General features: G+C 46.1%; 1 protein-coding gene across 3 annotated transcripts in view; it reads left to right on the plus strand.

The window, feature by feature from the left end:
* The first annotated feature begins 2,696 nt into the window (after positions 1-2,696).
* Positions 2,697-25,778, plus strand: part of KIAA0100 (KIAA0100 ortholog) — a 29,168-nt gene continuing 6,086 nt past the window's right edge. Inside the window, exons 1-28 of one of the 3 annotated variants that reach the window (XM_021703955.1) lie at positions 2,697-2,844; positions 3,698-3,821; positions 4,346-4,395; positions 4,690-4,837; positions 5,015-5,133; positions 5,366-5,426; positions 5,614-5,803; positions 6,384-6,507; positions 6,635-6,759; positions 7,003-7,070; positions 7,183-7,328; positions 8,864-8,982; positions 9,077-9,240; positions 9,393-9,651; positions 10,184-10,389; positions 12,157-13,249; positions 13,677-13,868; positions 13,998-14,200; positions 14,349-14,467; positions 14,589-14,809; positions 15,314-15,504; positions 15,631-15,730; positions 15,868-16,070; positions 17,316-17,610; positions 20,912-21,069; positions 21,348-21,554; positions 25,262-25,361; positions 25,575-25,757. In XM_021703955.1, coding sequence (XP_021559630.1) covers positions 2,780-2,844; positions 3,698-3,821; positions 4,346-4,395; positions 4,690-4,837; positions 5,015-5,133; positions 5,366-5,426; positions 5,614-5,803; positions 6,384-6,507; positions 6,635-6,759; positions 7,003-7,070; positions 7,183-7,328; positions 8,864-8,982; positions 9,077-9,240; positions 9,393-9,651; positions 10,184-10,389; positions 12,157-13,249; positions 13,677-13,868; positions 13,998-14,200; positions 14,349-14,467; positions 14,589-14,809; positions 15,314-15,504; positions 15,631-15,730; positions 15,868-16,070; positions 17,316-17,610; positions 20,912-21,069; positions 21,348-21,554; positions 25,262-25,361; positions 25,575-25,757 — 5,233 coding nt within the window. In that variant the 5' untranslated portion in view covers positions 2,697-2,779. Of the gene's footprint in view, positions 2,845-3,697; positions 3,822-4,345; positions 4,396-4,689; positions 4,838-5,009; positions 5,134-5,365; positions 5,427-5,613; positions 5,804-6,383; positions 6,508-6,634; positions 6,760-7,002; positions 7,071-7,182; positions 7,329-8,863; positions 8,983-9,076; positions 9,241-9,392; positions 9,652-10,183; positions 10,390-12,156; positions 13,250-13,676; positions 13,869-13,997; positions 14,201-14,348; positions 14,468-14,588; positions 14,810-15,313; positions 15,505-15,630; positions 15,731-15,867; positions 16,071-17,315; positions 17,611-20,911; positions 21,070-21,347; positions 21,555-25,261; positions 25,362-25,574; positions 25,758-25,778 lie in introns of those variants that run through there. The other 2 variants (XM_044921346.1, XM_044921347.1) reach the window with 2 other exon arrangements.

A 25,778-nucleotide genomic window follows, 5' to 3' on the forward strand; every position in this document is an offset into this window, starting at 1 on the left:
CCAGTGTTGTCATTTATTAGGTGTGCTATTTCATAATCTCATTGATCCTTGAGTCTGACACGAGTCAGTTCTGTCACTCTAGAGATGCTGGGAGGGGCGCCCAGGTGGTTCAGTCGTTAAGCGTCTGCCTTCGGCTCAGGTCATGATCCCAGGTTCCTGGGATCGAGTCCCGCATCGGGCTCCCTGCTCAGGGGGAAGCCTGCTTCTCCCTCTCCCACTCCCCCTGCTTGTGTTCCTGCTGTCGCTATTTCTCTCTCTGTCAAATAAATAAAATCTTAAAAAAAAAAATAGAGATGCTGGGAGCCTTTGGTGTGGGCCCTTTTAAGAGCTTTACTTTTTTTACTTTTTCTCTATTTTCATTTCTCTCCTAGCACCTCACTTTTACTAGATTTTTAACTAATTATGGCTAAAGACCCTCAAGGAATTCAGCTTAATAAATAGCCAGTAAAATGTTTTACTCTGGATCTGTTACTGCAGTTGAGAAAAAAGAGTAAGGGTAGACAATATTCACTGTCTGCTAAATACTAGATGGTGTATTATAGCTCTTAGCTCCTTTAATCTTCACAGATGTAGCATAGGTATTACAGTATTACCAATGCAGAACATGAAGGTTGAGTAACTGCCTGGATTCTTTTTTTTTTTTTTTTAAAGATTTTATTTATTGATTTGACAGAGAGAGACACAGCGAGAGAGGGAACACAAACGGGGAGTAGGGGAGGGAGAAGCAGGCTTCCCGCTGAGCAAGGGAGCCCGATGAGGGGCTCGATCCCAGGACCCTGGGACCATGACCCGAGCCGAAGGCAGACACCTAACGACTGAGCCACCCAGGTGCCCCCTTGCCTGAATTCTTAAAGCTAGTAAATAAGGATAGGAATCCAACTGTGTCTGGCTCACAGTCTTTTTACTACACTACAGTTGTGTTCACTCTTGGATAATAACTGCTTTTTTTTGGATAAGTGTAGGAATAGCTTTCTCTGAAAAGGGGGTAGAAAACTTTTGTCCTCTGCTTACCTCATTTCTTCCTTTCTGTCTGCTGGTCAATTCCAGAAAGTTTGCTCCTAGGTCCTCTGAGCATGGTAGTGGTGAACAGAGGTGTCTGCCATCTGCTGGAATTTCAGTGACTAGCAGGACTTTCTATTTTTAGAAACAATAATTTCCACCTCCCCCATCCTTTGCTTTAGAGAGGGACTTAATGTGAAACATTTGGGCATACATGGACATAGCCCATGATATTAGAGACTTGGTCTCTTTCCACTTCAGTTGCATTGATCATTTGAGATCTTTCCAGAAAGAAGTAGACAAATGATAAAATCAACAATTCAGGTTATTGAAATACTGGGAATAGGCTGGAAACCGTCTGGGGAGAAGAAAGGAAGTGATAGGAATCAGCTGGGTAAAGGGACCAGATTGGACAAGATGAATATGGATAGAGAGGTGTGTTGCAAGGTACCCCAACTTGGCTTGAACAGAGTTTTAACTGAGTTGTTGGGCCTTCCCTGAGGGTTCACAGACAGAACCTACCTTGCTAGGAGGCTGCAGATTATAATGCTTGAGAGAGAAGTATGAATTTGAAACAAACGGAGTCTTTGGGGAGATGTGAAATGACTAACAAGAGGACTAGATAAGGAAGGAAACCAGTTGGAGGGGTAAAAACTATGGGCAACCCAATGTGAAAATTGAAATGGTGCTTTTCTGAAGGAGTGGAAAAGAGTTTCCAAGTAAAATCTTGAAGGACATTTGTGGAGATTAGGATGTAAGAGCAAAGGGATATGAAGTACTTATTTTCAAATCCTCAGAACTTGTTTAGCTTGTATTAGCATCACTGTATTAGAGTTGGGATCTTTGTCCAGTTTCCTCATTTCACAGAGAAGGAAACAGGCAAAATAAAGTTGATCCTTAATTATCTATTTCCTGCAATTATGTTTGCTTCCAAGATAAACTATTTGTTGTTGAGAGGTAAGAACAATATTCTCTATTTCTGTAGTATCCCCTCAGCTCAGTGCCCAAATTGTGCTGTACACAGTAGAAACTGAAAACTTGTCCAACGAAGTGTCCAGAAAATTGCGTTGCTCACACAGTAGGTCAGTACATATTAATTGACTAGAACAGTATTCAAACTAAAATGAATGAAAAACTCATTCCTCTGTGGGTGGAATGAGGTATGAATTTTAACTGACGTATTTAAATTCTTGCTTTCCTCAGGGATTTTAAGGCGAGGCTTTGAGTAAGATAGGACAGCTATTTCGTATGACCTAGGGGTAAAACTTCCTCAGTACCCTCAGTCCGGACCGTAAGTGGCCAAGCGGACTCTGTAACCACCCTGGAAAAGTGCTTTGAAAGTGGAGCTCCGCCACTGAAATGAGACAGCCAAGTCTGTTGCCAGCCTGGGGACGGGCTCAGACTCAGGTCTCCTGCAAGCCCCAGGCTCCGCATTTCCGGGTGCGGAAGGGTGGGTCCAGGGGCGGGGCGTGAGTGTCAGTCGGCGCGAGGTCCGCCCCCCTTCCCCCCCGCGCCGCGTCTCTTCTGGAGCCACGCCTGTACTTCGCGCAGGCCGTCGGTCGGCCCTGCCGGATCGCTGGCGCGGGGAGGAGTGGAGCAGGGAGACAGCTGGCTGGCTGGCGGGCTGCGGGGGGCGGGGTGCACGCGCGCCAACGCTTCCTTGTCCAGCGCCCTTCCTGCGCGTGCGACTGGTCGGCCCGCGGCGGCGCAGAGCGGAGCCGGCGTAGGGGGGGGGGCCCCGGCAGGGCGGGGGCCGGAGCCAGCCCGGGCCGGGGCCGGAATGCCCCTGTTCTCCGCGCTGTTGGCCTTGCTTTTGGTTGCCCTCAGCGCCCTCTTCTTAGGCCGGTGAGGGGATCCCGGCTACAGCGGGCGGGGGCTGGGGAAGGAAGAGAGACTGAGGAGGGGGGCGCGCGCTGGAAAGGCGCGCGGGAGGGGAAGGGGGCTGGAGGGGAAGGTGCGCGGGCGGCGGAGAGGGAGGGCCCGAGGGGGGCCGCGGAGGGGGCGCGCGGCTGGCTTGAGCGGGGGCGTACGGTCCGGTCTGGCACCGAGAAACTGGGAGTTCGGAACACTGAGGGAGCGGGCGAGGCCTGAGGAGATGCTGAGGCTGGGAGCTGAATAGGTGTGTCTGTGAAGAGGGGCCCGGCTCAGTGGCCTCCCTTTCCCCGTTCTTTCGCCCCTGAGTGTCCCTTTCACCGAGCGCAGAGGGCACCTGCAGCCTCGCCCTAGGAGCCGGAACAGGTCTGGCAACCCAGGGGAGAGCGGCATTTGAGCCAGCCGGGTGTGAACCCACGGTGCCTTCTTGCTGACACCTGTCTGGAGGGCGGAGAAAGAGACCCTGTGGGGGAGTGTGTGATGGCACGTCTGACACGGCTGCCTGTATTTCGACTCCCCTTCGGGCCTCTTCTTTCTTAATCTGGGGTTCCTAAGGATTGGAAGGATTGCTTTCTTTGTCCCCAATTTAGGAGGTGGACTGTAGTTTGTCTGATTTCATTTGGGTGGAGGGGACACTCCAGGGCTAGGGTCTTGATCTTTATGGCTGAGTGTATGTGACAGAGTATTGTTTTGGGAAACCGGAGAGTTGCCCAGAAGATCCAGCTTTAGGACATAACCTTTTTGCAAGGCCTTCTAGGACCAGGAAGGGGTGAGGAAAGCCAAAATTGAGAGAGGGTCCTGTGAACTCACAGGGATTTTTCTGCAGGTGGTTTGTGGTCCGGTTGGCCACCAAGTGGTGTCAGCGGAAGCTGCAGGCAGAGCTAAAGATTGGGTCCTTTTTTTGGATCCAGAATGTCAGCCTTAAGTTTCAGCAGCACCAGCAAACAGTGGTGAGTCTTGGGGAACTCCCTAGGTATGTGTGTGGGGTGGACTCAGCTAAATTTTAACTTTTTATTTCTTTTTTTTCCTAAAATTCTGGGTGGCTTTCCTCGTTAGCCCAGCCTTGTCATCTCTTTGCCAAGATGATTTTAGAGTTAGTTTGGAAACACTGGGATTGATGCAAGTTGTTGAGTTAAAAATGCTTATAAGGCACAGAGTGTTCAGGGTGCAATAAGAAAGATACAGAACTAAGCACAGAAAAAAAGATAACAGGAAATAGAAGAGCTTACTGTTCCAATTTAAGAGGAGAAATAGTAACATATCCATAAAAGAGAAATACTGAGCAAGTTCAACCAATGTCATTGTGAGGAGCAGGATATAGTGCTGAGGAGAGAAGTTGGTGGAAATGGAGTAGAGAATATTTAGTGGAAAGGCTATAGCACTTCCTCCTCTTCTTAGAACCTTTCCTGGCTGTCAAGCTGCTCATGGCTTACTTAGAAGCTAGTGTACAAAGCTCTTTTCCACACTGTTTTAGGAAATTGATAGCCTGTGGATTTCCAGCAAACTCCTTAGCCATGATCTGCCGTGAGTACCCTACATTCTCACTCTTCCCTTGGGGAATATTTTGGGGTTGGGGTTTGCAGAATGACATTTTGCAGAGGCCTCACAGCCTGAGGAGGGGACTGGGGTTTTGCTGATGTCTCCCGGTTAGCCTGGAAGCTATTATTTTGTGAGACATATATTGATAACTATTATGAGACTGTTGTCCATGATTTGAGCTACATTTTTAGGGAGGATGAGAGAGTGAATGTTGGGGAGGGGAGGAGACTGCTAGGAAAGGGCTGGACCTGACGGCAGTGAGGTCTCTCTTCTGGGCAGACGCTGTGTGGCATTGTGCTTTGGAGAAGTGCGTATCAGAACGGACCTACAGAAGGTTTCTGGCCTATTTGCCCCATTTTCCCAGAGCACTGGGGTGCATCAAAAGGAACTGTCGTTCAGTCCTTCCTTACTGAAGATCTTCTGTCAGGTGAGATACTTCTCCCACTTTCCTGGACTGTAGTAGGGATGGCTGGCTGTAGAGTGATGGGTGGATTTTTCTACTGTTTTGGGAATATAATACCAAGAGCTGCCTCTTATTCTTTCTCTACTGGAAAGGAAAGGCAGTGCCTTGATATTAATGACTATTTTTGCTGCTTCTTTCTAGCTCTTCTCCATTCATGTAGATTCTATAAACATCATGGTTCTCAAGGTGGCTACTTCTGAGTCTTTGTGGCACATTCAGATCAGAGAAAGCAGCTTTCTTTTGGATAGTGATGGGAAAAGGTAATCACTGGGTAAAAGAGGGTCTGGTAGTCCCATTCTTGCCTTATAGTTGTTTCCGCGCGGGTGGATGTCAGGGTTTTATAAAGGTGTCTAGTTCTCATTCTGTAGCAATTTGAGGAGAGGCTAAGATTAGGCACTTCTCTTTGCCTTGTTCCTTTTAGCCAATAAAGCTTGACTGAAGTTAAATGGTGAGGAAAGGCTCCAAGTGCTCTTAATTTTTTTCCTTTCCCAGGCTGAAATGTGAGGTGAGCCTAAATCAGATCAACAGCAAAGTTCTAAAGAGTGGCCAGTTGGTGAGTATGCTGTGGTCATTTAGATGCCTTGTGTCCTTCTGGGTGTAAGATATGAAGGAGCTTACATTCTAGATTCTGTATGCTTATGGGGGGTTCTCTCAAGGTGGTGTTCTAGACCACTGCATTTTGACCCTAAACTCCTAGACTCCCTATATCTTAACGCCTTAGAGGCTTATCCTCCCTGCAGGAGGATACCTGCCTTGCGGAGCTCTCACTGGCCCTAAAGTTGTGTGTAGAGGTGGGCATCAGCAGTCGGCAACTGAAGGCGATCTCTGTGGATATGTGGACACTCCATGCGGAACTGCACGAGGGCCTTTTCCATAGTCAGCTGCTACGTCCGGGCCCAAGCCTGGCACCCAAACCTGTTCCTTGTCCAGGTAAAGCCCTGGTCAGTAAGCTTCTTGGCTGCGCTGTTCTCTGATTATTCTGGAATTACATACAAATAGTGGTCTCAATTTAGGTGTGATTTGTTATTCAGCATGACCTTTGACGCCAAGGATAGCTAAAAGAAATAGGGCGTTTACTTGTGGTGAGGGAAAGAACTAACATTTAGTAGGTAATTATCGTGAATTAGATTTGTAGTATGAGTTTTCTGTATTGTCTCTCACTAAATTCTCAGCATATCACAAATGAGAAAACTGAAGCCAAGAAGAGCAGATAGGTGACTTGACTGAGGTCATAGAGCTAGTCATTTGTAAAAATGGGGTGTAAATTATTTTGCCCTAAAGTCCATATTCTTTGCATTATATCAACCTGTTCCCCATACTGTTTTTTAAATTCCGGGGAAGGAAGTACAGCGGGTGCCTGGATCTCTGGGATATTTGCCTTGTGGCCTAGGATTGGGCCTTTGGTTAGCCTACTTATGTGGGAAGATTTGGCCAAAGAGGATGGGGCATTTTGGGAGACTTGAGTGTGTTAAGGATTGATGGCTCTTGTGTTATTCATTCATGTTTTCAGAGGTGACAGAGAACTTGGCTGAGCCAACTCTGCCTGGCCTGTACCTCCTTCAGCAGCTGCCAGATCAGGTCAAGGTGAAAATGGAGATCACAAGTGTGGTGCTGTCCATGAATAGTCAAAAGAGGTGAGCAATATGCTGGGGTCTCTATAACCAGCCTAGTAGCTGCACTGCACTGAGTTTGTCTGTGGGGATAAAGGGAGTGAGAACAACATTCCATGTATTTCTGAGCCAGAGTCTGTCTCTGGTCCAGGCACCTGAATTGGACGCTGAAGCTGCTACATTTCCTGTACCACCGTGATGAGGATCAGCTGCCTCTTCGAAGCTTCACAGCAAACTCTGATATGGCACAGATGAGCACTGAAGTCCTACTGAAAGGTTCCTGGGGGGGGATGTTGGTACCGAGAGGACTAGACCCTCCCTTTCCCCCATGTCCCAGTTGGCCTTCTTAATATCAGTGTAGCTGGGGATGGGAAGAAGGGAACATACTGAGAGAAAAAAGCCCCAACTCATGAGTTTTGTTGATAGTCTATTCATCTGCTTGCCTGTCTCTGATCCTCTCCTAGTTTTACCTGTTGTTTTCCCCAGTGTTCTTCTCTGATCTGCTCTTTGCCCTCACAGATGGGTTGTTGCTGTCCCAGAGCCGCCAGCGCATTGTCTGTCTCAACTCCCTCAAGGCTAGTGTGCAGGTGTGTTGACTGTGATCCCAAGACTCATTCCTTTCTCTGCTCTCTCCCTGTATCATTGCATTGTGAGCTACTGAGCTAAAACCCGACCCCGCAGTTCTGGTGTCATTTCCAGGTGACCACCATTGACTTCTCAGCCTCCGTGGTCTTGAACACGTGTATCGTTCATTACCGGCACCAGGAATTCGCCCAGTGGCTGCACCTGCTAGCGCTGGAGACCCAAGAGTCTAGTTCATCCGGTTTTAAGCAAAGAAAGAAAAGGTCAGTGCTTCGAAGAGGCAGCTGATCCTCATCACGGTGGTACAGGAAATGTAGCAGCTTCAGCGTCCAATTCAGGTGCCTGGACCAGAGACAGACTCTGGCTCAGAAATACATGGAATGTTGTTCTCACTCCCTTTATCCCCTGAGATTCTTTTTTTTTGTTGTTTTTTTTTGTTTTTGTTTTTAAAGATTTTATATATTTATTTATTTGACAGAGAGAGAGATAGTGAGAGCAGGAACACAAGCAGGGGGAGTGGGAGAGGGAGAAGCAGGCTTCCTGTCGAGCAGGGAGCCCGATGTGGGACTCGATCCCAGGACCCTGGGATCATGGCTTGAGCCGAAGGCAGACGCTCAACGGCTGAGCCACCCAGGCGCCCAGATTCTTTTGATCTAAAGTGGCATATTGTATGGGGCGCCGGGGTGGCTCAGTTGGTTAAATGACTGCCTTCCGCTCAGCTCATGATCCTGGAGTCCCGGGATTGAGTCCCACGTTGGGCTCCCTGCTCAGCAGGGAGTCTGCTGCTCCCTCTGACCCTCCCCTCTCTCATGCTCTTTCTCTCTCTCAAATAAATAAATAAAATCTTTAAAGTGGCATGTTGTGTTAAATACGTATTTGATTAGTTCAATAGCAATTCTGTTTCATTTATTTTTATTTTTTGAGAAAGAGAGCAAGCGTGGGAGCGGTGGGGGAGGGGCAGAAGGAGAGGGAGAGAGAATCCCAAGCAGGGGCTTGATCCCACCACCCTGAGATCATGACCTGAGCTGGAGTTGGACGTTTAACTTACTGAGCCACCCAGGTGCCCTGATGGCACTTCTGTTTTATATATCTTCCGCATTAAACTAGATTCTTTGACAGTAGGATGAAGTCCTTTTTGTTTTTATGTCTTCAGTGCCCAGCACAGTGCCTTATTATACAAAATAAACAATTGCATCACTGAATTTAAATGATCCACAGTCTTGTCTGCCTAAGATTATAAGGTGATATGTTCTGTCGACAGTGTCATCTCTCTCTGCATTGTGTTGCATAGAGAACTTAAGGTTAATGGCTTGGAAGCAGGGACACCTGGGTGGCTCAGTTGGTTAAGTGTCTGCCTTTGGCTCAAGCCATGATCCCAGGGTGCTGGGATTGAGTCCTGCATTGGGCTCCCTGCTCAGTGGGGAGCCTGCTTCTCCTTCTGCCTGCCGCTTCCCCTGCTTGTGTGCTTTCTCTCTCTCTCTTTCTCTGACAAATAAAATCTTTCTCCTTGGTTGTATTAGGTTGAATCGTGTGATATACTGATATTCATATTTGACATTTATATTTGACCTATGAAATGGCAATTTCATATGGTTCAATTTAGTATCTTTCTTGCATTCTTGCAGTTTACCATTGGGAATAGCAAACTTATGAGTTCGGTCTTTTATTTTCTAGTTGCATTCCATCCTAAGAATCACAACAAAACTCACCCTGACTTTTGAGAGCTTCAGGTATCTTTTCCATAACAGGAAGCCGCAGTTCTTTCCTTATCAAACAATGATGTCTTGTCCCTGTGCAGAACCTTCCCCCAAATCCTGGCTCCTATCATCTTTAGCACCTCCATCTCCAATGTCAACGTTTCCATTCAGCTTGGTGATACACCACCCTTTGCCTTGGGATTCAATTCCATCTCTCTAGGTAAGACTACGGGATGGAATAGGAATAAGTGAAGCCAGGCCCAATTGATGGCTACAGTGGCTCCATAGAACTCTCTCCTGCCTTCTTTGTTCAGATTACCAGCACTTGAGGCCACAAAGTATCCATCAGCGGGGTGTCCTAACTGTGGACCATCTCTGCTGGCGGGTGGGCAGTGACTCCCACATTCAGCGGGCACCCCATCCACCCAATATGCATGTTTGGGGTGAGGCACTTGTCCTGGACTCCTTAACGCTACAGGTAGGTGGGGACTTTGGGGAACAGGGGCCATACAGTTTCCTTTTCCTGCCATGCTTTCGAGCACGGATCACCTTTTTGGCAGAAGATGATGCATCAGGGTGTTACAGAACTGTTGTGTTCTGCATGTTCCTAATGGGGCTCTCCTTTTCTAGGGTAGCTATAACCAGCCTTTGGGCCTGTCTAGCACCCAGTCGGATACCCTCTTTCTTGATTGTACCATCCGTGGACTGCAGGTAGAAGCATCAGATACCTGTGCCCAATGTCTCTCTCGCATTTTATCCTTGATGGACACACAATCTGGGAAGTCAGCTTTCACTAGAGAATCTTCATTTGGGGAATCTGTGTCATTACTGTGGAAGGTGGACTTGAAGGTGGAGGACATGAACTTGTTCACACTTTCTGCCCTGGTTGGTAAGTGGAACAGGGAGTCTATACCTAAGTGAGTAGTTTGTAATCTAAGCAGATTATGCTGGTTCAGTCTGCTCCTTCTCATTTAATGAAGGTGATTATTTGGCCTTTTTCTAAATTAAAGGCATGAGATGCTGGAAGGTCTTACATAACTGTTAGGTTTCTTGATAGTTCTTAAAGGTTAATAGAAGATACTAAGTATTAGGCAAGATTTATTTAAAAAAAAAAAAGCCTTGATAGTTGATCTAGAAATTGAGATATGCGTAGTTTTTTATTTCCTTATGTGTTCAGTTCTGGAGAGTAACTGATATATCTCTGGGCACTTTGTAGGAGTTAGGAAGCTTCTTTGGCTTTTCCAGATTTAGGTATGGTAAGATAGGAAAGGAAGAATTTCCCTGAAACATGAGGAATGAACTTAGGGAGGTATAGGGAATAAAGAGAACTAGAGTGAAGGGAATGAGTAAGAAAGGAGAGTGAAGGCTGAAGTTGCCGTTCGAGAGCTGAGAACCAATGCTACGTGGTTTCTGGATGTTAGGTGCTTCCGAGGTCCGACTGGACACGCTGACTGTCCTGGGAAGTGCTGAAACCTCCACTGTGGGTGTCCAGGGACTTGTGCTTGCCCTGGTGAAGTCAGTCACAGAGAAGATGCAGCCCTGCTGCAAGGCTCCTGACATCCCCACTCCCGTGCTCAGCCTCTCCATGCTCTCCATCACCTATCACAGCAGCATCCGCTCTCTGGAGGTAATGCTTCTGTGGGGAGGTGGAGTCAGGTTGGTTTTTCTCTAGGCTGAAGAGCATTTCCCAGTCTTCTGAGTCTGTTGTGAAACTCATCTGTGAGAAATATGACACCTTGTATTATTCTTTTTGTCCTGGTTTTTTCTGTATGTTTTTAACTCTTTATTATGGAATGTAAAATGTACACAGAACTAGAGAGAATATATGAACTTGTATATATCCATACCCAGCTTCAGTAATTACCACTTATGACCAACTTATTTCAGCTGTATACCCACCAGTTGCCCTGCTGCCCGCTCCCGGATTATTTTGAAGCAGACATATACCAGGACATACAATTTCAACTGTAAATATTTCAGTGCATATCTCTGAAAAATAAGGGACTTTTTTTTAAAGATCATGATCTGGTGTTATTTCGCTGAAGTACTCAGCTCATTAAAAAGCTGGAAGGGAGGGGTGCCTGGCTGGCTCAATTGGTGGAGTATGTGACTCTTGATCTTGGGGTTGTAAGTTTGAGCCCCACGTTGGGTGTAGAGACACCTTAAAAATAGTCTTTAAAAAAATAAAAGGTTGGAAGGGATCTGAAGATGGAGGCACCGGCAAGTTTTAAGAGGCTTTCCAAGATCTTCCTCCCCAGGGTATCAGGTGAATATGGAACACTCTTAGGAAGGGAGTGGTATATCTTTCTAATTGTCAGACTTCAGCTTCCTTTGGAAGGAGGAGTTGCCTTTTCAGAGGCTGGAACTCAAAGGCATTTTTCTCTTCTGGAATTTAAATTTTCTCTGCTTAACTATTCAGAATTGACTTTGTTTTTTAAGCTTACAAGGACTCCTTTCTTTGAGGCATACTTTCATATAAGTTAGTTGCTGTATTGACTTGTGTGGTCAGTCCTTTTTATACTTTTTAAGAATTAAGTCAAGGGGCGCCTGGGTGGCTCCGTTGGTTGAGTGTCTGATTCTTGGTTTCTGCTCAGGTTGTGATCTCGCAGTTGTGGGATCGAGCCCCATGTCAGGCTCTGTGCTCAGTGTGAACTCTTCTTCACATATTTTCTCCCTCTCCCTCTGCCCATCCCCACTCGCACACACTCTCTCTCCCCCCTAAAATGAATAAATAAAATCTTTAAAAAAAATTAAGTCAAGATGCAATCATTGCATGAAACATTTTTTTTTTAAAGATTTTATTTATTTATTTGAGATAAAGAGTGAGAGAGAGAGCACGAGTGGGGTGAGGGGCAGAGGGAGAAGTAGACTCCCCGCTGAGCAGGGAGCCCGATGCGGGGCTCGATCTCAGGACCCTGGGATCATGACCTGAGCCGAAGGCAGACGCTTAACAACTGAGCCACCCAGGCGTCCCAGCATAAAACATTTTTAAATTGATTGTTGCAGTGGTTATTATACAGAGTGTGGCTATTATAGAAAGATAACTCACAGAAATAAAAAGCCAAATGACTTATTAAGTATGTGCTGTATATACTGCATATCCTATGGTAGATATTAAAGAGTCAACACACACGGCCTATACTCTCGGACAATCTAGAATCCAGTTGGGAACTCAAAAGTGTTGTAAGTGCTCTGACATATAAATAAGAACTGTTAGCTCAGTATATTCATACTAAGGGGAACAAGGCAAGGGAGCAATTGATGTAGTTGCTCAGGAAGCGGTTCTGAGTGGAGATGGTTCTTGACCCAGGTGTGCATGTATAATAATAATCCCAGCCATCTCTCCTGTTTTGGGACATTGTAATTGACAGATCCCTTCTCTTGCTCCCTGAAGGTTCAGTGTGGTACAGGGCTCACCTTACTTTGGAGCCCCCCAGATCACATGTCCCTATACCAGCACATCCTGGCTACCCTGCATTGCCGAGACCTACTAAGAGCTACTCTGTTTCCCGAGTCTGCTCCACTCCTTGCACTAGAGCCTCCAGTGACTGTGTCTGAACCCGAAGGCCTTCTCCCTGAGCCATCTCCCCCAAAGCGGCTACTAAACCTGACGCTAGAGGTGAGCACAGCCAAGCTGACAGCTTTTGTAGCTGAGGACAAGTTCATTACCCTGGCTGCGGAGAGCGTGTCGCTGAGCCGGCATGGGGGTTCACTGCAGGCCTACTGCCCAGAGCTGGCTGCTGGCTTTGATGGCAATAGCATCTTCCACTTCAAGGAGGTGGAGGTACAGCTGCTGCCTGAACTGGAGGAGATGATCCTGCACCGGAACCCTTTCCCTGGGCTGCAGACCCTCCGGAACCGTGTTTGGCTCCTGTCCCTGGGCTCAGTCTCAGTGGAGTTTCCTTATCAGTATGATTTCTCTCGAACTCTGGATGAGGCTGTGGGAGTTCAGAAATGGCTGAAGGGGCTGCATCGAGGAACTCATGCTCAGGCTTCTCCAAGCCCTGCCCCACTCCCACCTGATCTACTCTTGAAGGTTCAGCACTTCTCATGGATTTTCCTGGATGACGTCTTTGAGGTGAAACTTCGTGATAACTATGAACTGATGAAGGATGAAAGTAAGGAGAGTGCCAAAAGGCTGCAGCTGCTGGATGCCAAGGTGGCTGCCCTTCGGAAGCAACACGGGGAGTTATTGCCAGCCCGTAAAATTGAGGAGCTCTATGCCTCTTTGGAACATAAAAACATTGAAATCTACATTCAGCGCTCCCGTCGTCTCTATGGCAACACACCTATGCGCCGGGCACTGCTCACTTGGAGCCTGGCAGGACTAGAGCTGGTAGCTCTGGCAGATGCCTCCTTCCATGGGCCTGAGCGTGTAGTAGAGCAAGTTCAAGAGCTTGATCCAGGCAGCCCTTTTCCTGCCGAGGGGGTAGATCTTGTCATTCAGTGGTGTCGTATGCTCAAGTGCAGTGTTAAGACATTTTTGGGTAAGTAGCCCTTCCTTATTTGCAGAGTGTGGTGTTTGCCCTCAGAGCTCTAGAAAGCTCTTTGAGTGACTACAGAGGAGCTCAGTTATATTGGGAACTGTGGTAGTTTTTGGATGGGTGGAGTGGGATGGGTGGGCTCTTCTTCCTTTCTTTGTTCCTGAATTTCACCCTGAAACTGCTTGGCTAACATAAAGGACAACTAACACAGTCATCTTCAGGGTTAGTGTGCCTCTTGCATCTTGGTGTTACTACTCTCACCGTCTGCTCAGTGTCTCTGCGCCCTTTTCCAGCTTTTCTCCCAACTGCCAGCTCTTGTTCTCTCAGTTGATCTTGTTAAGTAGATGGGTAAAAGTTGTGGCAGGGGAGAAAATGCTTGAGAATGTTGAGACAGTCCTCTAAATAGCGTATATCCTTCCTGTAATAACAGTCCGGATAAGAGATTATCCCCGGTACCTGTTCGAGATACGTGACTGGCGGCTGATGGGTCGACTTGTGGGCACTGAGCAGAGTGGTCAGCCTTGCTCCCGGAGGCGTCAGATCTTGCACTTGGGGCTTCCATGGGGTAATGTGGCAGTAGAGAGGAACATGCCCCCACTCAAGTTCTACCACGACTTCCGCTGTGAGTAGAGGAGGGCAGTCGGTTTGACTGAGGGACGTGGTGATGGCTGGGATGGGAGAGGAGCTGAGGCCTTCTGGAGTGATGAGAGAAGTTGTGTAACAAGCTGTACCCTTTGCTCCTCTGTCCTAGCGGAAATCTTTCAGTACACAGTGGTATGGGGCCCTTGCTGGGATCCAGCCTGGACACTGATTAGCCAGTCTCTGGACCTCTTGACCAAGCCCTCAGCTGACCCCAGCCCCCCCTTGCCCTGGTGGGACAAGAGCCGTCTTCTGTTCCATGGCGACTGGTACATGGACATTGAACAGGCAAATCTGCACCAGCTGGCTACTGAGGTGAGGGGCTCCAGAAGAGTTGTTTTCTTATTAGGATGGTATGGTTGGGGCTTGTATAGCACATGGGGGAAGAGAGAACGGTACTCATTTGGGAGATTTGGGTGATACTCTTACCCAGATCTCACCGAGCTGTTGGGGGTGGTTATAGGACCCGTACAACACGACAGAAAATATGCACTGGGAGTGGAGCCACCTGTCTTTTCACTGGAAACCTGGTCAGTTTGTGTTCAAAGGTGACTTGGATGTCAACGTGAGAACAGCTTCTAAGTGAGTGGAGTGATGGGTGGGGCCTCAGCACGGTGAGGGATTCGGGTGGGAGGGAGAGGGGAAGAGCCAGGGGGTTGCAAGTGACCAGGGCACTGAGAGCTGGGACTCTCTTGTGAGACAGGTATGATGATTGCTGCTTCCTTCACCTGCCTGACCTCTGCATGACACTGGACCTGCAGTGGCTATGCCATGGGAACCCCCATGATCACCACAGTGTCACTCTGCGGGCCCCAGAGTTTCTGCCTGAGGTGCCCTTGGGCCAGCTCCATGACTCCTACCGGGCATTCCGCTCTGAGAACCTCAATCTCTCCATCAAGATGGATCTGACCCGGCACAGTGGGAGTGAGGCTTGGGTCTGGGGCAACGGGAGGAAGGGTTGGGAGGATGGGCTTAAACACCAAGGACTTCAACTTGACCCTCTGGGGAGGGGATAGGGAAAGCAAGGGAGGATTTGGATTAGGACCTTTTTTGGAGAAAGCGTTGGTGAACACAAAGCTTAGATTTTTTTTTTTTTTTTTAAGATTTTATTTATTCATTTGGGAGAGAGAGACAGAGCACAAGCAGGGGGAGAGGGAGAGGGAAAAGCAGGCTCCCCACTGAGCAGGAAGTCAGATGGGGGCTTGATCTCAGGACCTAGAGATCATGACTTGAGCTGAAGGTAGACGCTTAACCATCTGAGCCACCCAGGTGCCCGCAAAGCTTAGATCTTTAAAAGGAAAGGGTGTTGGGGATATTGAGTTGAGGCTGAATGCTGCTTGGGTTTTTAAACTTCTAAAAGCTGAAGCTAGCTTTAGCTTCATCACTGTTTTAATCCCAGGTAAGAAATGTTTATCTTGTCTTTTACAGCAATATCCCAGCCCCGGATTCTGTTATATAGTAGTACCCTGCGCTGGATGCAAAACTTCTGGGCAACTTGGACTAGTGTCACAAGGCCTATCTGTAGGGGAAAGCTCTTCAATAACCTGAAACCTAGCAAGAAGAAACTTGGCCAGCACTACAAGCAGCTTTCCTATACTGCACTTTTTCCCCAGCTGCAGGTCAGGCTCTACATCCCTGCTGACATCTTCAGTTCTCTTCCCCTTCCCTAGTTTTCTCCTGTTTTATCATCTTAATCATCTCTCTGATGCCATTCTTTGTTCAGTGTTATGCTCTCTTGTTGCCAGGTGCATTACTGGGCCTCATTCGCCCAGCAACGGGGCGTCCAGATTGAGTGCAGTCAGGGCCATGTCTTTACTAGGGGAACTCAGCGGCTTATACCTCAAGGTAGGTTCAAAGACTGCCTTCATTTCACCTAGCCTGATCCTTGCCCTCTTTGCCCTTCTCATTTCTTGTCCTTCTTGCTGTCCCACACTGTTCTTCTGTACTGGCCTACATGGGCTCTGTATGCCCCCTTTTCTCAGCGGGCACAGTGATGCGGCGCCTCATCTCTGACTGGAGTGTGACCCAGATGGTTAGTGACCTAAGTCAGGTGACTGTTCACCTGATGGCTTCGCCCACTGAAGAGAATGCTGATCACTGCCTTGATCCCTTGGTAACAAAGACCCACCTACTGAGCCTGTCCTCCCTCACCTACCAGCGGCATAGCAATCGCACGGCTGAGGAGGTACCGCCTGACACAGTCTCTTTACTACCTTATTTGTATCAGTAGGTGTCTTGGTTGTTTGGGCTGCCATAACAATACCAAAGAATGTGTGGCTTAAACAACAGATATTTATTTTTCATAGTTCTGGAGGCTGGGAAGTCTAAGATCAGGGTGCCAGGCTAGTCAGATTCTGGTGAGGGCTCTTCCCTGGCTTGTAGACAGTTGCCTTTGCTGTGTCCTCACAAGGCAGGAAAAGAGAGAGGGAGCATGCTCTCTGGTGTCTCTTCTTATAAGGGCACTAATCCCTTCATAAGGGCCCCACCCTCATGATCTCATATAAACCTAATTACCTCCTAAAGGCCACATCTCCAAATATTATCACATTGGGGATTATGGTCTCAACATATGAAGTTTGGTTGGGGGAACAATTCAGTCCATAGCAGTAGGTTTCATGCTACGGTCCAGGTAACGTTTCTAACTATATTCCAAGCATATGTATCATTACCGTATGATGAATTCACTATCAGCTGTATCAGTGTGCCTCTTTTTGAAAATTCCTTTTCTCCCTCTCCTTCTAAAGGTAGTCTCTTGCCCTTTAGGAAACAGTTAAAACTTTTTTCCTAGCACCTTATTTGGTATTTTTTTTCCCCCAATTAAGGAAAGATTTTTATGTTGAAATGTTTTTTTCTTCTTTTTTTTAAATTAAGTAGGCTCCATGCCCAAGGTGGGGTTAGACTCACAACCCTGAGATCAAGAGTCACATGCTCTACTGACTGAGATAGCTATATGTTGAAATTTTCTGAACCATTTAAAATATAGTGGATATAGTCTGAGTGTAGTCTAATGCACACATTAAGACCACTTAGTTTTTCTTTCTCCAGGGTTGTCTTATCTCTCCCAGAACAGATTTTTTTTTTCCTTTTTAGGTGGGGGGGAGGGGCAGGAGGAGAGGGAGAGAGAGAATCTTTTTTTTTTATATATATATTTGAGAGAGAGAGAATGAGTGAGAGCATGAGCAGGAGGAGGAGCAGAGGGAGAGGGAGAAGCAGACTCCCCGCCGAGCAGGGAGCCCAATGTGGGACTCAGTCCCAGGACCCTGGGATCATGACCTGAGCTGGAGGCTGACGCTTAACTGACTGAGCCACCCAGGCACCCCAGGAATAGATTGCTTATTCAACAAGTTTGTTTTCTTGTCTCTACATTTGTGGTCCAGGAGATATTGTGGGAATTTCCATGCTACCTTGTGGTTCTTTACCTGTTTCTTAGGAGCTCTCTACTCGAGTTGGGGATCCCGCCTTTCATACACACCAGCTGCACTTGGTAGATTTACGGGCTTCCTGGACAACCACCAATCGGGACATTGCCTTTGGTTTATATGATGGCTATAAAAAGGCAGCAGTACTCAAACGTAATCTCTCTACTGAGGCCCTGAAGGGGTTAAAGATTGAACCCCAGATGCCAGCTAAAAAGCCAAAGCAGAGTGTTCTGACCAGTGTCCCAGCCCCACCTCCCGTCAACACTCCCAGCTTTAGTGGACAGCCTGATAAGGGGTCATCAGGAGGTAAGCTGGGGGAGATGAGACTTCATAGGGTTAGGTGTAGAATATGTACATGGGATTGGACAGGAAATGGGAAGGACTAAATCACAGATGTTCCATCTAGATGTAGAGATGAAAACTATTGTTTTTCCATATTAGGCCACCTCAGTCTTTTTTTTTGTTGTTTTTTAAGATTTTATTTATTTATTTGAGAGAGAGAGTGTGCAGGAGCTGAGGGGAGGGGCAAAGGGAGAGGGAGAAGCAGGCTCCGAGCAGGGAGCCTGATGCAGGACTCAGTCCCAGGACCCTGGGATCATGACCTGAGCTAAAGGCAGACGCTTATCCAATTGAGCCACCCAGGCGCCCCAGCACTTCAGTCTTACATAGCAATGATATAGGCATTTAAAGGGTGTGATCCTGTGGCCAAAAGAAGAGGATCATGAAGAAGTGATAGGTCAAAACAGGATGAGTAAGGGAAAGAAGGGATTAAAGAATTGTTTTGTGGTTTGATGAATTTGTTCGGTCAACAAATATTGAGTACTTAACAGGCACAAAGCACTGCACTGGGTTCAGTGAGAAATAAAATGAAAGTCTACTTGCTGCAACAACTAGTTTATCATCTCTGGATGAGCTAAGATTAGTTCGTTCATTCACTCAACCACTCATTCATTCATAGATTCATTTTAGCTTATAGAGGATTTATAATGTGCCAGACATAACCCTAGACATTAGGGATATAAAGATGAGGGAAAACTCAGAAACTAGTAGGTAGACATGTAAATTATTATTTCATTATGAAAATGCTTTGTAAGAATGTTCAAGAAGAAAGTATTTAAATCAGCATAGGGAAGTCTAGAAAGGCTTCCCAGAAAAGATAGTTGAGATGGGTCTTAAAAGATGAGTAAGAGTTCAACAGTCAAGGAGAAGGGAGAGGGCATTTTAGGGAGAGGGAATAATAAGTACAGAGGAATGCAAGCTCATGGTGAGTTCAAGAACAAGGTAAAAGTGACGTATGTCACAAGCGAGAAACAAAAGTATATGGGAGTTATTTTTTTTTTTTTTTTTTTTTTAAAGATTTTATTTATTTATTTGACAGAGAAAGACACAGCGAGAGAGGGAACACAAGCAGGGGGAGTGGGAGAGGGAGAAGCAGACTCCCTGCCGAGCAGGGAGCCCGATGCGGGACTCGATCCAGGGACTCCAGGATCATGACCCGAGCCGAAGGCAGTCGCCCAACCAACTGAGCCACCCAGGCGCCCTGGGAGTTATTTTTTTTAAAGATTTTATTTATTTATTTGACAGAGAGAGACACAGCGAGAGAGGGAACACAAGCAGGGGGAGTGGGAGAGGGAGAAGCAGGCCTCCCGCAGAGCAGGGATCCTGATGCGGGGCTCCATCCCAAGACCCCGGGATCATGACCTGAGCCGAAGCGAAGGCAGACGCTTAACGACTGAGCCTAACTGAGCCACCCAGGCGCCCCATATGGGAGTTCTTGACTGGAGTGAAAAAGAGGGAGTGCAATTAGGGAAAGGTTTATTGATGAAGTAGCATTTAAGCTGGACTTTGAAGGCTTAATATGGTTTGAACTTGTGGAAATGGGGAGGAAGGGCATTCAGGGCAGAGGGAATATCCTGAATAGGAGTAGAATTGGTAAAGCTCAGTATGTTCAAAGGAGAGCAAACAGTGTGTTTCAGTTGGCATAAAGAGTAGCTAAGATGAGGGGCGAGGGAAGATCCTAGAAAGGAAAGCTGCACATGGACCATCAAAGGTCTTTCATACAAGGCTAAGGAGGTTTTGGTTCTTACGCAGTAGACAGTGTGAACTACTGAGAAGGCTTTTGAATAGGGATGTGTCATCATTAGACTTAATTTTTAGGAAGATAAATCTGGCAGTGCTTTGGAGGAGGACTGAGGGGAAGAAACTGGAGGTGGAGGGACAGATAAGGAAACTATTATGGCGTCCCAACAACATGTAATGGGGGCCTGAACTTGGTAGAGGCAGTGGGAATGGAGATGAGGGGATAGATAGAAATGTTACTTTGCATATGAAATGTGTGACATAAGTAGCATATCTAGGTAATGTCTAACAGCTGGAGATGAGATCTAGAAGCTTAGTACTAGAGCTGAAGATTTTGGGAGTTTCAGCATAGAGCTAAGAGGTAAGGTCAAGGAGATAATAGGAGCAAGGAGTTGCTTACTGTGTGGCAGGTACTCTGCAAAATACTTCTGTATGTTGTTGCATTAAATTCTCTCAACAGGGGCACCTGGGTCGCTCAGTTGGTTGAGCAGCTGCCTTTGGCTCGGGTCATGATCCCAGGGTCCTGGGATCGAGCCCCACATCGGGCTCCCTGCTTGGCGGGAAGCCTGTTTCTCTCTCTCCCACTCCCCCTGCTTGTGTTCTTTCTCTAGCTGTCTCTGTGTCTCTGTCAGTTAAATAAATAAATAAAATCTTAAAAAAAAAATTCTCTCAACAACCTTATGAGACAGTTATTGTTATTTTACAGACAAGGAAACTGAGACACAGGTTAAAGCAAGCTGCCAAAGGTCACAATCAAGAAACTGGCAGAGATAGGATCTTAAATACAGGCAGACTAGTCTGATTCTGGAGGCTGCTATTGAACATAACACAGTTAGACAAACTCATTAGAAGAAAGAGGAAGAGAGGGGAACATGCTAAGGATAGACCTTAGGAGATACTTATTTTTTAAGACCTGGGAGAAAAGAATTTAGAGGCATAGTCAAAGGAAGCAGTAGAACTATGAGAACACAGTGGCACTGATGGCAAGGAAGTGGTTTCATGGGGGAAAGGAGTGGTCAACAAACATTTAAGATAATGTGAAGTGAAAAATATAAGGGAGAAAAAAGATCCTAGAATAATTCAGAGGTTGATATACCTAAGAGAAAAAAATGCTGCTAGTATTTTTTTTTTAAAGATTTTATTTATTTGACAGAGAGAGCACAAGTGGGGGGGTGGTGGGGAGCGGCAGGCAAGCAAGGGGAGAGGGAGAAGCAGGCTCTCTGCTGAGCAGGGAGCCCGATGCAGGGCTCAATCCCAGGACCCTGGGATCATGACCTGAGCCGAAGGCAGTCCCTTATATAGCATTTCTAAGTTTCTTTTGGGAATCTCTTTCTTCTGTTAAACTGAAGGGAAAATAAAATAACAACCCTTATTTTGCCCTCAGGGATCAAGGGGTGGTGTGGGTGAGCTGGAGTTGCAGATAGGAGAATGTGTTCTAGAGAAATAGAAGGAAGATCAGTTTGACCCTAGATGTGTTCCCTATCCCTTTGAGATTATGACTTCTTCCCACTTCCTGTTTCTCTGACAGGTGCCTACATGTTGCAGAAGCTGATTGAAGAGACAGATAGGTTTGTAGTGTTCACAGAAGAGGAGTCAGGTGTGAGTGACCAGTTGTGTGGCATTGCTGCCTGCCAGACGGATGACATATATAACCGAAACTGCCTTATTGAGCTGGTTAACTGCCAGGTAACTTTTCTTTACCAGAGCACCCCTACATTGGGCTAGATCATAATATGGGTTTGTTCACCTTCTCCCACTACCAAATAAGAATGAGCAGACAGAGCCTCAAAAAATTATTCCTTCCAGCAGGTATCCAGGATAATCACTTTCATGTCTAAAACCATAGCATTCACTCAGTAAGCCAGAATTAGAACCAGCTGTAGTCATTGGTACAATCCTTTCACTAACCTTCTCACCTTCTCTGGTGGCCCTTGTGCGTGATTCTGCTTCTGTCTATGGTATAGATGGTTCTTCGTGGAGCAGAGACAGAAGGCTGTGTCATTGTGTCAGCTGCCAAAGCTCAGCTGCTGCAGTGCCAACATCATCCAGCTTGGTATGGTGACACGTTGAAGCAGAAGACATCCTGGACTTGCCTACTGGATGGCATGCAGTACTTTGCCACCACTGAAAGCAGCCCCACTGAGCAGGATGGCCGACAGCTCTGGTTAGAGGTTAGTCAGTGGGACTGGGAAGGCCCATTATAGTCCCAGTTTTCCATATTGGGCTCCTTCCGGCAGACTACTTGCAAGATTCCGGATAGTACCTGTTGCTACCAGCTTAATAGAATAATGAAGCTGGTGATACCTTGAACGTAGGAATTGTAGGCAGTCTCTGATTTGTGGTCTCTGAGCACGTAGTGCCTTTTTTTTTAATCTCTTGCTATTCTTTTTCCTTTTTTTTTTTTTTTTAAGATTTTATTTATTTATCAGAGAATGAGCAGGGGGAGCAGCAGGCAGAGGGAGAAGCAGGCTCCCTGCTGAGCAAGGAGCCCGATGTGGGACTCGATCCCAGGATCCTGGGATCATGACCTGAGCCGAAGGCAGCCGCTTAACCGACTGAGCCACCCAGGCGTCCCTCTTGCTATTCTTTTTCATTGCAAAGGAAATTCTCAATTCCCAGCACTAGAATAAAGTAGGTTGGAACTTTTTTACTTTTGAGAAGATTGCTGACCCCTGCTAATAAAGCACACTAATCAGTGGGCAGCCAAGAAAACAGGCAGTAAGTTTGAGAACTTGAGATAAATTCTCTATCTGCTCTTTCTCTGATTTATGAAGATGGTCGATTGGTTATTTCAGCAAAGCAGTATGGATGAATAGAAAGGTTGCTTGTCTAGGAGTCAGATGCCACCTTTGCTATTATAGTAGCCACAGGCCCTTGAGCGAGTCACTGTTATTTGTAAAATTGAGTTAATACTTCTCCCCCCACAAGATTATTGAAAGGATTAGTGAGAGTGCTTTGAAAAATACAAAGCTTCATTTAGATGGAAAATAATCATACCATTTTAAAAAAGTTGTTATGTGAGGGAAGGTCTAAATGTGTGTCAAGATAATGTTTTGTTAGATGGTGGAATTGTGAGCAGTTGGTAGGGACCAGGCTGTAGATTTTCTTTTCAGCTTAGTAAAACAATTTGCATTATAATTTCTAGGATATAATATCATAATTACTGGGAGCTCTAATAGTTTATAAGATACCTAGCCAATATTCTGCATTGTTACTGCTTGCACACGTGTGAGGTGTCCACATTGTGCTGGGCATGGTACCCCCAAATGAGTTACTGGATCCATGTACCTCTGTTAAGCACCAATATGATAACTTCATTTGCCATCATACTCCATGGGGAAAAAGCTAATCCCTCTTCCCTACCTGATACTTCTTACCTCAACAGCCTTAGGGCTCAATCCAAGCAACCTCAGGTGTAATTACATCCAAGGTAATCATTTAATCAGATGTCAGGCCAAATAAGGGTCAGATTGTTGGTAATATGAGAGGTCATGTAATATATCATATTACAGCTGTGGTTCAAGCAAGCCATGTTCTTTACCAGTAGTCTCAGGAGGTAGGCACAGAAGGTATTAACTACTCAGGCAGAGGTGGGCAGGATGAGCTATGCAAGATCTCTCTAGCATTTTCTGGGCCTCTCCTCTTAGGCACGCCTACTTTTGCATGTGAACCCTTTTTTCCCCCTTAGGCTGTGATATTAGCATTAGAATAGAATGTTTTGGGCTTAGATGGGAGGGACTTTGTGGGTTTTTTTTCTTTTAAGATTTTATTTATTTGAGAGGGAGAAAGTGTGCTTGCCTGTGCACGGGTAGGGGCAGAGGGAGAGAGAATCTTGAGCAGACTCTGTGCTGAATGCCGACCCTGATGTGGGGCTCAATCCCACAACCCTGAAATCATGACCTGAGCTGAAACCAAGAGTCAGATGCTTAACCAACTGAGCCACCCAGGAGCCCTGATACTAGCCATTTTGGTGTGAAGTGGTTTTGATTTGCATTACCCTGATGAATAGTGATGTTGAGCATCTTTCTATGTTTCTGTTAGCCATCTGTATGTCTTTTTTGGAAAAATGTCTACTCAGGTCCTCTGCCCATTTTTAAATTGGATTAGTGTTTTTTTGGTGTTGAGTTGTAGGAGTTCCTTACGTATCATTTGCAAATATCTTCTCCCATTCAGTAGGTTGCCTTTTCGTTTTGCTTATGGTTTCCTTCACTGAATTGGGAGGGGACTTTGATCTTGCCTTTCTTATGAATTTTTTTGTGACTTGGCAGATTTGCTTATGGTCTTCCCATATCACTCATTCTATTACCCATTTTGACTTCAGCTTAGCAGAGAGAGTCAAAAGAATTCATAGCAACAGTGTCAGAGTGAAGACAGAAAACAGCAAGAATACAAACACATGAATATCAAAGTGGGTGGGAAAGTCATTGGTTTTGATGAAATTTTTTGTGCTTAACATGATTTGACTTTTTTTCCCCAATTTTTTTTATGTGGTAAAATACATATAAAATTTACTGTTTTAACCATTTTTAAGTGTAAAGTTCAGTGGTGTTAAATACATTTATAATGTTGGGGCACCTGGGTGGCTCAGTTGGCTAGGCGACTGCCTTCGGCTCAGGTCATGATCCTGGAGTCCCGGATCGAGTCCCACATCGGGCTCCCTGCTCAGCGGGGAGCCTGCTTCTTCCTCTGACCCTCCCCCCTCTCATGTACTCTCTCTCTCTCTCTCATTCTCGCTCTCTCAAATAAATAAATAAATCTTAAAAAAAATACATTTATAATGTTGTTCATCACTACCATCCATCTCCATGACTCTTCATCTTGTGAAACTGAAATTCTACCCATTAAACAATAACTCCCCACCTCCCCTTTCCAGTCCTTGACAACCACCATTGTACTTTCTCTGTCTCTATAATTTTGACAATTCTTAAGTACCTCATATACGTGGAATCATATAGCATTTGTCTTTTTGTGACTGGCTTATTTCATTTTCTATAATCTCTTCAAGGTTTATCTGTGTTGTATCTTTTTTTTTTCTTAAGAGAGGGAAGGAGAGGGAGAAAGGGAGAGGGAAAGAGAGAGAGAGAGGCAGGCAGGGGGAGAGGCAGAGAGAGAATCTTAAGCAGGTTCTGTGTACAATGCAGAGCCCAATGCAGGGCTTTATCTCACAACCCTGAGATCATGACCTGAGCCAAAATCAGGTCAGATGCTTAACCAACTGAGCCACCCAGGCGCCCCTAGCATCTTCCTTTTTAAGAGTGAATTCCATTGTGTATATATATATATACCCCATATTGCTTATCCATTCATCTACCAATGGTTATTTGGGTTGCTTCCATATTTTAGCTCTTGTGAATAAGGCCATATGAACATGGGTATACAAATCTTTTCCAGACCCTGCTTTCAGTTCTTTTGGGTATATATCCAGAAGTGGAATTGCTGGATCATATAGTAATTCTATTTTTAATTTTTTGAGGAATTGTGCTTGACATATTTGCCACAGTACCATTATACCATTTGACATACCCCCAGCAGTGCACAAGGGATCCAATTTCAGCACATCCTTGTCAACACCTGGTACTTTCTCTTTTTTTTTGATAGCCATCCTAATGGGTGTGAGGTAGGACAGGATTTAATTTTAACCTAGCTTGCTTTTCTGGCCTCAGGCCTGCAGGTCTGGCAAATGTGCATATAACTCATTTGGCTTTGGAGAATTTGGGTGGTTTGGGCCAGGAGAGAGTCATATATGTCTTCTACCCTGGGAGGTCCCTCAAGCTATTCCAGGCAGTGGAAGTTTGGATAGTAAGTATAACTACTTGCATCATAGAGATCTGTGACCCAGTTGGCTAGGAGTTAAAGGTACCTGTATCTCTGTCTTCAGGTAAAGAATATCGAGGAGCACCGGCAGCGTAGTCTGGATTCTGTACAGGAGCTGATGGAGAGCGGGCAGGCAGTGGGAGGCATGGTTACCACCACCACAGGTCAGCTTTCCCTTATTCTACATCATGTGGTTAGGAGCAGATGTGCATTTTCTTACGTACTCTTAAGATTAACATATGCTGGAGTAGGACCATTTTGTGTTAGGCTAGGTTGAAAACAAGTGTCTGGAGTTCCCTAGACATCACACATAGCCAGAAGGCTCTTACAATACCTCTATTGAGAATGTCTCTTATCTCTTTCCCATCTCTTTCCAGATTGGAACCAGCCAGCTGAGGCGCAACAAGCCCAGCAAGTCCAGCGGATCATTTCACGCTGTAGCTGCCGAATGTACTATATTAGTTACAGCCATGACATTGATCCTGAGCTGGCAACTCAGATTAAGCCACCTGAGGTCCATGAGAACCAGGAAAAGGAAGATCTCCTAAAGAAACAGGAAGGTATTCAGGGCTTGAAAGGCT

The sequence above is a fragment of the Neomonachus schauinslandi genome, chromosome 15 (assembly GCF_002201575.2).
Source record: "Neomonachus schauinslandi chromosome 15, ASM220157v2, whole genome shotgun sequence".
Lineage (NCBI taxonomy): Eukaryota > Metazoa > Chordata > Mammalia > Carnivora > Phocidae > Neomonachus > Neomonachus schauinslandi.